The sequence below is a fragment of the Myxine glutinosa genome, chromosome 2 (genome assembly GCF_964187855.1).
Source record: "Myxine glutinosa chromosome 2, kmMyxGlut1.1, whole genome shotgun sequence".
In the NCBI taxonomy this organism is placed as follows: domain Eukaryota; kingdom Metazoa; phylum Chordata; class Myxini; order Myxiniformes; family Myxinidae; genus Myxine; species Myxine glutinosa.
In genome coordinates, this window is record NC_136262.1 from 26,998,309 (window position 1) to 27,009,630 (window position 11,322).

At 53.0% G+C, this 11,322-nt stretch overlaps 1 protein-coding gene across 1 annotated transcript; it reads right to left on the reverse strand.

The window, feature by feature from the left end:
• Positions 1–993: 993 nt before the first annotated feature.
• ABHD8 (abhydrolase domain containing 8) lies at positions 994–7,701 on the reverse strand. Its single transcript, XM_068108608.2, has 5 exons — positions 7,553–7,701; positions 6,691–7,398; positions 3,991–4,161; positions 3,128–3,344; positions 994–2,155 (listed from the first exon to the last, which is right to left on the reverse strand). Exons 2-5 carry the CDS (start codon positions 7,356–7,358, stop codon positions 1,958–1,960), a joined length of 1,254 nt encoding a protein of 417 aa, XP_067964709.2. The 5' UTR covers positions 7,359–7,398; positions 7,553–7,701; the 3' UTR covers positions 994–1,957.
• Between the last annotated feature and the right edge of the window lie 3,621 nt (positions 7,702–11,322).

Sequence of the window (11,322 nt, forward strand, 5' to 3'; positions counted from 1 at the left end):
TCCCACAACTCCCGTCGGCCCTCCCGCTTTTCTACCCTTCATTGCTTTTATCGCTTCCTCAACTTCCTTCTCAGTTATCTTCTCTGCCGGTCCTAAAACTGGGTTACTCTCTATGTTGCCATCCCATTCATTCTCTCTATTCAACAGCATTTCCATATATCTTTTCCATCTTCCTTTAATTCCATCTGGGTCGACAACGATTTGTCCCACTTCATCCTTCAAGCAACTCACCCCCATCACATCACACCTCTCTTTCGCTATCTGCTTTGCAATCCTGAATACTGCTTTCTGACCCTCTTCCGAATCCAAGCGTTCTCCGAACATTTTCCTACATGCCTCCTGCGCCTTTGCTACCTCTTTCTTTGCAGCCTTCTTGGCTGCCTTATAACTTTCATGCTCTGCTTTTTCTGCTCCCGTACCCTTCGCCTTCTGCCACTCCTTGAATTTCTTCCTCTTCTCGTCAATCCTCTTTCCAACATCATCATCCCACCACCATGTTTCCGAGTGCCTCGGGATTTGACAATACAGCACACCACAATAATGTCCAAGCCTGGTGTTGGCTTAACGGTTAAAGTGGCTACCTTAAGATCACAGGGTCTTGATGTTTAGCCCCTGGTGTGCCACTCAAATAACACCAGGTGGGTCGACTCAGCCCGTCATCCTTCTGAGGTTGGCAAAATGAGTACCAGCTCACTGTGGTAATAAGCCATTCGAGTAGCTTGCGTCGTTGTGGCGCCCCATCCAGGATTGTACTCCTCAACCAATGAAACTGCCTAGGCAGCCCTACGCACCTCACGGTGGGAAAGGATTGGTTATTGGTTAGAACAAGGTACGGTTAAAGACGGGGAAATTGGACAAAAACACAAACGGAAACACAGGGACGAAAATATAACAAAGACACGACGGATCTGCTCCGGAAAACTTCGTTTTGATGAAATGGAAGGAAGAACCGCACGACCCAACATGCCACGTATTCAGACCTGCAACCAGAAGTCATGTCACCCATGTTTATTTACACAACAGTTGAACAAAATGCTCATAAAAATGCAACAAAATGCAAAATGAACCTATTTTTAAGTACATTTTAATAACATTAATCTCATTCCATGTGGGTTTTGTTTTTTTTAATTCCTTTCTCGTCCTCCTGTCAAACGATGGCATTGCCACCTTGATCTCTCATTACTGGGCAGTGGTCTCACTGGTTTTGACCAATGAATCTTCAACATCCTAAACTCGGTGCAGGTGCATTAAATACCTGGCTCAACTTCTTCTTCTTCAACGGCCACAATTATTTCCATCTTCTCGTGGGAAGTTATTGACCCAAGTCTTTCACGAACCGGATGGCCCAGCCTATCGTTCGACTCAGTCGGTCAGTGCGGGAACTTGCAATTTGGTCAGGGTGCCGGCGATAGCTCGCCCACTCTGTGGGATAATTGACGGCCACCAACTAATGCCGGTGGACGGGCATCAATTTTAATGTCTCTCCGAGGGACGTCACACACTTTGATGCCTCCCTCACCCTGCGTGTGAATCACCAGGGTGGTAGTTTATACCTCAAAGACCGATATGAAGCAGGCCATTGTGCCCGATCATCACTAGAATAGCAGTTGCAGATGATTTTGACCAAATTTGGATTTGACCGGAGTCAGCAAATCTGATATCAGCTGCCTAGTAAAATAAATAAAATAAATAAATTATTTGTGCTGGATTTCCATCAATATTTCCTGGCAAGTATTATGTACATGATAAGGAATAAAAAGGTCGATCAGAAAAGGTCATACATAAAAAGACCGTCGGTGCATTACATCATATATTTTGCTGGACTTTTATGCACCGCCATTTTCTTGGAAGGTTGTCACACCGATTGTTTTGCAAATGAGCTTCTGTGATCTTTTCGATGGTCCCACTTAGCTGCCACAGTTGATGACTTCACAAGGGTTGCGCTCATGCCGGTAATCTAAGCAGCAACTCCGCCGGTGATGCCAAAAGGTTTGCTGGTCTCGGTCCTGACCGGCTGCGCTGCTAGCGGAGAGTCCAGGTCACGGTACTCCCACAAGAGGAAGTCCTGCAGAAGGGTGTTCACGGCTTCTGGACACTCGAGCATGACCATGTGGCTCCCTTCCTCCACCACTTTGAGGAATGCGATAAGCAGAATCTGGAACAAGCAACATCAAGTCAACTTCTATTTTGGCAGGAAGTGACAACCAGTGGAACTTACCGGTGACCTTACACCAGTGAAAATTGGTAAATAAAACGTTTAGCGTTGTTGGCGTCACCAGTTACCTCCGCCAATGAAGGTGGACGGAGGTCATGTTTTCACCGCTGTATGTTTGTCTGTGTGAGCCTATCTCAAAAAGTTGTGGACGAGTTATGACAAAACGAGGTGGATGAGTTGGGTAAGTGACAAGAACAAGCCGATTAGACTTCGGTTCAGGTCTGGATGCAGATCCGTCCTATCAGAGGCATACAAAACCTAAAATGTTTAGCCTGGCAGAGGTATGCGCTCTAATTATTTATATATGTGTCAATATCTCTTGCAATACTTCTGCACGAATCGTAAAGAAACGCTTCTGAAATACCAATGTTTGGTCATTAATTGATGGGAATAGAGCCTGTGATTGATGCTGTGACGAGGAACAGGTTGAGATGGTTTGGTCATGTGTTGAGGAAGGATGAAAGTGACTGGTTGAGAAGAGTGATGGAAATGAATGTAGAAGGAAGTAGAGGGCGGGGAAGACCGAGAAAGACTTGGCTAAAGATGGTGGAAGAAGAAATGCGGGCAAGGGGGTTAACAAGGAGAGATGCAGAAAATAGGGCAAAATGGAGAAGATTGTCATGGGGACCGCAAGGCTAACCCCCGCTCTAGCAGGGAAAATGGCCTTTGAATGCCTGTTGTTGTTGTTGTTTGGTCATTAATTTCACTGTGCAAAATGTCCACGGGTATTAAAACCTTATATAGTTTGACCTTTTACCGCGACAGACCAGGGATCCGACCTGAAAACCTGAACTTCACAATCGCCATCGCTACACGACATCGACGTACTCGACAAGCACGCTGAGCGAGAAAGGTCTTTGCAAGTACAACGGACAGTTAGAAATGCAGGTTGAGGCAAGCGGCATCGTGTACCTCCGCCATCCGTTTGTCCTCCTCTAGTGGGACAAGTCGGTCGTGTCGGCCGTGTACTATGAGCGTGGGCACAGTGAGCTCTGCGTGGAACGCCTCGTCACCTTCGGGCCAGTACTGGCCACCCATAGTGGCACGCAACACAAAGGGAGACAAGCTGAAAGCGTGCCCGTCCTTCAGCAGCTGTTTCTCTTTCGCCCCCTGGTGGGCAAATCCGGCCCTGCAAAGCAGGTTCCATTTGAGGCGCACATCAGGTTATGCTTATGAGAAGCGTGATAAATATAACATTGTTTGCATTATTATTATTATAATTTTTTTTTTTTTTTTTTTTGTATACAAGATCGAGGCTTGTGTAAGAGCCAACAGTAATGACAAAACTAGAGGTTCCAGGGAACCTGAAATCAACTGGTCTATATCAATATGGTTAGAATAGGCATAATAGAACCACAAACTGTATAGTTTATATGTGCTAAAAATATGACAAAATTAGATTTTTCAATATGGCCGCCCTGCCCCACCCATTTTTGGGCATGCAATGCCCATGGTATAAAACACATGGACACTGCTAGGACTTCCAGGAAAGAAGTCGGTATTTCAAAAAAGTGGATCTGGGGTGAATTAACGGGGGTAGAAAAGATCAAGGTTTTGGAGGGGGGAAGATAAGAGATGGTGGTGAACAGCTGTTTTAAAGACCTGGAGGGGGAGTGGGATTGAAGAGAGTGAGGGAGTTTGTTCCAGAGGTGGGAGAAAAGAGGAATGAAAGAGTGAAGGTGAGCATTTAACTCAAGGTCAGCAAATGACTGAGATGCAAAGGTTCCTCCTTCAAAATCAAATCGACGTCAATGGAGCCAGAGGTAAAAACGTACTTGAGAAAGGCCCAGGTGAGGCAGGGTGAGAGGCAGTGCAACACACAAGGGGGCATGCTGAACAGAGAGCACACACTGGGCTCGAGCGCCGTAGGACCTCCACCGTTGATGAGCACCAGCTTGCTCACCAGGTCTGGGAACTCGTGAGCCAGGTGTACGCAAAAAGAGACGCTGCAAAGCACACGTGGGACACAGCTGGCGATGATACAATTCATATACAGTCACGTGAAAAAGCAAGTACACCCCATGTAAAGTTTTGACTTTTTCAACATATTTCAACATACAGCTATTTGATCTTCATTTCAACAATATTGATAGATTAAGGTGATATAATATAACAAATATCATGAAACATTTACATTTTGTAGTCCATTGTATAATTTAAATAAACATAAATGCAAATTTCGCATGTGGAAAAAGTAAGTACACCCTTGGCTCTAATAGGTGGTATTGCCCCCTTTGGCAGAAACAACCTCAAGTAGGCGTTTCTTATAACTGTCTACCAGTCTCTGACATCGACTGGGAGAAATTTTTGCCCACTCCTCCATGCAGAATAATTTCAGCTGTGCGAAGTTTGAGGGGTTTCTTGCATGCACAGCTCGTTTCAAATCCCCCCACAACATCTCGATGGGATTTAGATCCGGGCTTTGACTTGGCCATTCCAGAACCCTCCATTTCTTTATTTTCAGCCATTCCTTGGTGGATTTACTGGTATGTTTAGGGTCATTGTCATGTTGCAAGGTCCACCTTCGGTTGAGCTTCAACTTTCCGACAGATGGCTTCACATTATCCTCAAGCACCCTCTGGTACAATGAAGAATTCATAGTGGATTCTATGATGGTGAGCTGCCCAGGCCCTGATGCAGCAAAGCTGCCCCAAACCAGCTCTTTCACGAGCCTCGATTCAGTATACAAAAAAAAAAAAAAAAAAAAAAAAAAAAAACATCATATTTCCACCACCATGCTTTACAGTTGGTATCAGGTTCTTGTGGTCAAATGCTGTCTTTGGTTTTCGCCAAACATCTCTTCTGGTACTGTGGCCAAATAGCTCTACCTTTGACTCATCTATCCAGAGTACATTGTTCCAGAAGTGCTGGTCTTTGCTGAGGTGTTCATTGGCAAACTTTAGTCTTGCCCTGATGTTCTTTCTTGACAGCAAAGGTTTCCTCCTGGCACACCTCCCATGTAGATCAAATTTGTGCAGCCTCTTTCTAATGGTAGACTCGTGCACTTTGACATCAACAGTGGCAAGAGCTACCTGTAGGTCCCGTGATGACATTCTGGGGTTCTTAGAGACTTCTTTCAGCATCATGTGGTCTGCTCTCGGGCTGAACTTGCTGGGGCGGCCTGGCCTGAACAAGTTGACAGTTGCTTGGAATCTTCTCCACTTGTAGATGATCTTCCGGACAGTCGGATGGTTGATTTCAAATTGTTTGGAGATCTTTTTAAATCCCTTCCCAGACTCGTAGGCATCTATAACCTTCTTTCTGAAGGCCTCAGAGAGCTCTTTTGATCTAGGCATGGTGACGCCGCACACTTCAACAACAAAGAGCAAACCAAACTAAATGTGTGAGGTTTAAATAAGACAGGTTCCTCCAAGATCCTCTCTAACGATGTTCTAATCATTTGCACCTGAGCTGGTGCACCTGATTCTAATTTTAGGTATTTGAAGTAGTGATAAATGTCGGGGTGTACTTACTTTTTCCACCTGCGAAATTTGCATTTACGTTTATTTAAATTATACAATGGACTACAAAATGTAAATGTTTCATGATATTTGTTATATTATATCACCTTTATCTGTCAATATTGTTGAAATGAAGATCAAATAGCTGTATGTTGAAATATGTTGTAAAAGTCAAAACTTTGCATGGGGTGTACTTACTTTTTCACTTCACTGTAGGATACACCTTGGATTTAAATGCCCTTTCAATCGACTCGAAAATAATCCCGACTATGGTTATGTCATAATGACAAGTGATACAATGCCAACCAAGGAATGTGCTGCTTGTTTGGTTTTCAACCTCGAATACTAGATCAATACCTGAACTCAATATCTGATCAACATTAATACCTGATCAATCAATGAATGGATGAAAATGAATGATCGTTTTAAGGCCATTTTTCCCCATGAGAGCAGGGGTTAGCCTTGCGGGCCCCATGACAATCATGGTTCCCTGTTTGAGGCAATGTTTTTATGGCCGGATGCCCTTCCTGTCGCCAACCCTTAGTCGCTTCTTATGATGCGCATGGATAAGGTGTACCTATTCTAAATCGGGGTGCACACGGGATCATTCATCCCAGTGAGCTGGTAGTCAATTTGCCGACCTCGGAAGGATGACAGGCTGAGTCAACCCCCCTTGCGTTAATTCAGCGATCGACCGGGATTCAAACTCAGGATCCTCGGATCCCAAGCCTGCACCCTAACCGCTAAGCCAACACCAGGCTTAATCCAGGCCTAATAGGATCCCAAACCCGCACCCTAACTGCTAAGCCAACACCAGGCTTAATCCAGGCCTAATAGGATCCCAAGCCTGCACCCTAACCGCTAAGCCAACACCAGGCTTAATCCAGGCCTAATAGGACCCCAAGCCAACACTGATCAATACCTGGAGTTAATACTGTACGCTCCCTGTAGTTTCTAAACGTGTATGAGGAATATCCAAGTGATATCATGTGATTAAAGGGCGACATTACGCACCCATACGAATGCCCGACCAAGACGTTGCGTCGTTTGGCGTAGCGGCGGAACACCTGCTTCGCGTCCTCTGCCAGGGCGTTGAAGGTGTACGCGGCCGCCACGGTGGGGTTCGAGCTTCCACCGTGGCCCAACATGTCCGGGGCTACACACTCATAACCCCGAGCGGCGAGCGCGCCCAACTGTTCCCGCCAAACGTCCAGCGCTCCGCCCACACCGTGGAAGAAGAAGAGCACCAGGTCAGGGTCGGTGGCGCGGCACGCGGTGATGCTCCGCTCGCGGTCCACCAGCACCGTCCGCTTAGTCTTGCGGGACCTCCTGCTCCTCCTCTGCTGGGGTTGTTGTTCCGACGCCGCACCACCATCTCCCGACGAGCTTTCGACGTCGGTCGCCGCGTTCGGGATATCGTCGATCGGATCTTCTATGCACACCTGCCCGTTCCTGTAAACCGTGATACGCCGACGGCAGCGCACGGTCGTGGGTGCACGATCCCTCGGCCGCTGCGCCCGCGCGGGGTCTTCGTGCGGCGAGAACGCGTGTCGGACCCGCAGGACGCGGCCCGGCAGCACCTCCACCATGTCGAAGCCCTCGGGTGCGGGTACGGGGGCAGGTGCGGTACCTCCACGAGGACCCACGCCGTTGCGAGTCTCCCGACCCCGGCAGCACAACATGGCGCAGCTGCAGCGAAGGGGTCGCTGTCTACACCGGGAGCTGCGGGGATGGTGGTGCGGAGAGAACACAAACACATCATGCACCATCCGGGGTGCGGGGGGAGGAGGCCCAAAACGACGCCAATCATGGCGACCATTGCAAACAGCAACCAAACGCGACCGGCCGACGCCAAATACAAACATTCGCCCCTTACCGTGTACGTGGTCTTGTTGTTGTTTTTGCCGAGGATCGTCCTGCCGGCTCGTTTCATCCCCACGGGTCGCGAGGTTATCCGTGCGCGTGCTGCGCGCTCATTGGAACCGCGACTCTGGTCACGTGGGGGCGCGCGCGCAGCACGAGTCTGGTCACGTGGGGCTGGCGCGCGCGCAGCACGAGGACCGGATCGGAGGCAAATCGCGCCGCAGTGCGGACCCAATGGCAGGTAGTACAGGTTGGTCACGTACCGACGATGCGAGGTGTGTTGACATGTAAAAAGAAAAACAATCGAACCAGTCCACGTATTCATAACAATAGTACAGGTTACTGTGTCCTCTTGTTCAGCGCTTCGTGTAAATAGCGATTAATATATTATAAAGCCGCCATTACTCCAAGCATCATGCAGGTGTTGAATGGACCACCTGGAGAACGGGTCACAAACGTGGGGCTGAACAGTTACCATAGGCAAAGTACTCCTCAATAATAATTTGAAATTAAAGAAGAAATTTACACAAGAGGGATCTCGGGAAAAGGGAAACCACATGTGGATTTGTACCAAACACAGACACACACAGACACAGATACCACCAATACAGTACCTCGCATAAAAGAGCAACCTGAGATTGCAGAGCCTCGTCAGGTCTTTGTTCGTATTTTGTGTGATTTTTTAAATACAAAGTCGCATTCTAATAACACTACATTATAGACGGACTCGGTTTTAAAACAACAACAAACAAAACACGTGCATTAGTGCATCGTTACCACTAAAGCGCGGCGTTACGCGCGCTGCTTGTGAGCAAGGAGGAAGCGGACAAGCGGTAACATATAAACGTCTTTATTGTAAGACTACACTGTAACACTGAAAATGCTCCGGGCTGGTCGCCCGGTGTATATCATGAGGCCACGCCCACCCCTCGGGCGTGGCCACCGCCCACTTGGTGCGTGGAATGATGTCACCACGCCAGTGGGCTTTTGTGTCCGCCACACGCGCCCCCCCAGAATTCCCGCGCACCTGGAGGGCCAGTTTGCGGGGCAGACGAATGACCCGGCCGAAGCGCCCCCTGGCGATCGGCGGCGTCCGGAGTGCAGGGATGCCAGGTGGGATGCCCCTGGCTGCCCCTGGGATGGGTGCAGGACCGGGGGGCGGCGTGGCGGCGGGGCTGGGCGGTGCCAGGGGTCCGCCCGCAGGAGGGCGGCCCCGACGTGGGGGTCGGGCCACTGGCGGTGGATGGTCCACATCGAGGTGGGCCGGCTTGAGGCGGTCTACCGAAACGCGGTCAGGAGTACCGCCGATGTCCAGGGTGAAGTGCTTCGCCCCGGTCTCCAGCACGCGGAAAGGCCCGTCGTACGGGGGCCGCAGTGGTGTCCAATGGGCATCGTGGCGGATGAAGACGTACTCCGCCATGCAAAGCTCCGGGGCGACGTGCGTCGGTGGGTGCCCGTGGCATGCCGTTGGCACCGGGGCGAACCTCTGGGCGGTCTCTTGCAGAGCGGAGCGCTGCTGTGCCGCGGACCATGGTGCTGTGGAGTCGGGGAGGAACTCGCCCGGCACCCGCAGCGGTTGCCCGAAGACCAACTCCGCCGCGGATGCGCGCAGGTCCTCCTTGGGCGCCGTCCGGAGGCCCAGCAGGACCCAGGGGAGCCTGTCGACCCAGCCGCCGTCGCGGAGGGTGGCCCGGAGCGCGGCCTTCAATGAGCGGTGAAATCGCTCACACAGGCCGTTAGCCTGGGGGTGGTAGGCCGTGGTTCGGTGCAGCCGGACCCCGAGCCCCTGCGCAACCGCCCCCCAGAGCTCCGAGGTGAACTGGGGGCCGCGGTCGGATGAGATGTCTGAGGGGGCGCCGAACCGGGCGACCCAGGTGGCAATGAAAGCCTGCGCGACATCGGCCGCCGTTGTCGACGCCAAGGGCACGGCCTCCGGCCACCGGGTGGTGCGGTCCACCATGGTGAGGACGTAGGTGAAACCCCGCGAGGGGGGCAGAAGTCCCACCAGGTCCACGTGGACGTGGTCAAACCGGCGTTCCGGCACCGTGAACGGGGCCAACGGGGCCTGTGTGTGCCGGTGCACCTTGGCGCGCTGGCACGCGAGGCACGTCCTGGCCCAGCCGCGGACGGCCTTCCGGAGGCCATGCCAGACGAACTTGTCGGCGATCAGCCTTTGGGAGGCCCTCGCGCCCGGGTGGGACAGGCCGTGGATGGCGTCAAACACCTGGCGCTGCCAGCCCGCGGGCACGATGGGGCGAGGACGCCCGAGGGAGACGTCGCACAAGAGGGCCACGCCCGCGCCGTCGAACGGCACCTCGGTGACGCGGAGGCCCGTGACGGCGGTCCGCAAGGCCTGGACGTCGGGGTCAGCGGCCTGGTCCGCTGCCATCCGGGCATAGTCGATGCCGAGGTGGACTGCGTGGGCGACGGCCCGGGAAAGGCAATCCGCCACCGGGTTGTCCTTCCCCGCGACGTGCTGGATGTCCGTCGTGTACTCGGACACGGCCGAGAGGTGACGCTGCTGCCGGGCCGACCACGGCTCGGTGACCTTGCCCATCGCGAAGATCAGCGGCTTGTGGTCGACGAAGGCAGTGAACGCCCGGCCCTCGAGCAGATGGCGGAAGTGCCTGACCGCCAAGTGAAGTCCGAGCAACTCGCGGTCGAAGGTACTGTAACGGCGTTCGGGCGGGCGAAGCTGCCGGCTAAAGAACGCCAGCGGTTGCCAAGCTCCACGCACCCATTGCTCGTGCACCGCGCCCACCGCGTAGTCCGAGGCATCGGTGGTGAGGGCGATCGGTGCATCGGGCGCCGGGTGCGCGAGCATGGTGGCGTTAGCCAAGGCGAGCTTCGCGCCCGTGAACGCCGTGTCCATCTGCTCGGTCCAGGTAACGTCGCCTCTGCCCGGCTTACCTCGGAGAGCTTCGTGCAGGGGGCGCAGGAGCTGGGCGATACGGGGCAGGAACCGATGGTAAAAGTTCACCATGCCCAGGAACTCCTGCAGCCCTCTGATCGTGCGGGGGCGCGGAAACCCCTTCACCGCCTCCACCTTGGCCGGCAGGGGGACGGCTCCGTGCCTGGTGACACGGTGCCCCAGAAAATCGATTGTGGCGGCGCCGAACCGGCACTTTGCGGGGTTCACAATCAGGCCATGCTGGCCCAGGCGTTCGAAGAGCGTGCGGAGGTGGCGTAGGTGCTCTTCGCGGGACGCGCTGGCGACGAGGATATCGTCCAGGTAGACGTAGACAAAATCCAAGTCGCGCAGGACGCTGTCCATCAGTCGCTGGAACGCCTGAGCCGCATTCTTCAGACCGAAGGGCATGCGCAGGAACTCGAAGAGTCCGAATGGCGTGATGACCGCCGTCTTCGGGACGTCCTCCGGCCTGACGGGGACCTGATGGTAGCCGCGTATGAGGTCCACCTTCGAGAAGAAGGACCTGCCCGCCAAACGGGCGGAAAAGTCCTGAATGTGGGGGACGGGGTAGCGGTCGGGAGTCGTGGCGTCATTGAGACGGCGATAGTCCCCGCACGGTCGCCATCCCCCGCCGGGCTTCAGCACGATGTGCAGCGGCGACGCCCAAGCGCTCTCTGAGCGCCGAACGATGTCGAGTCGCTCCAGGGTAGCGAACTCCGCTTTTGCCACCGCCAGCTTCGTCGGCTCGAGGCGGCGTGCCCGGGCGTAGACCGGTGGCCCGACGGTGGGGATGTGATGGGCCACCCCGTGCTTGACGGCCCCCGCCGAGAAGGTGGGCCGCGTGAGGGCCGGGAAGCTGGCGAGGAGGCGGG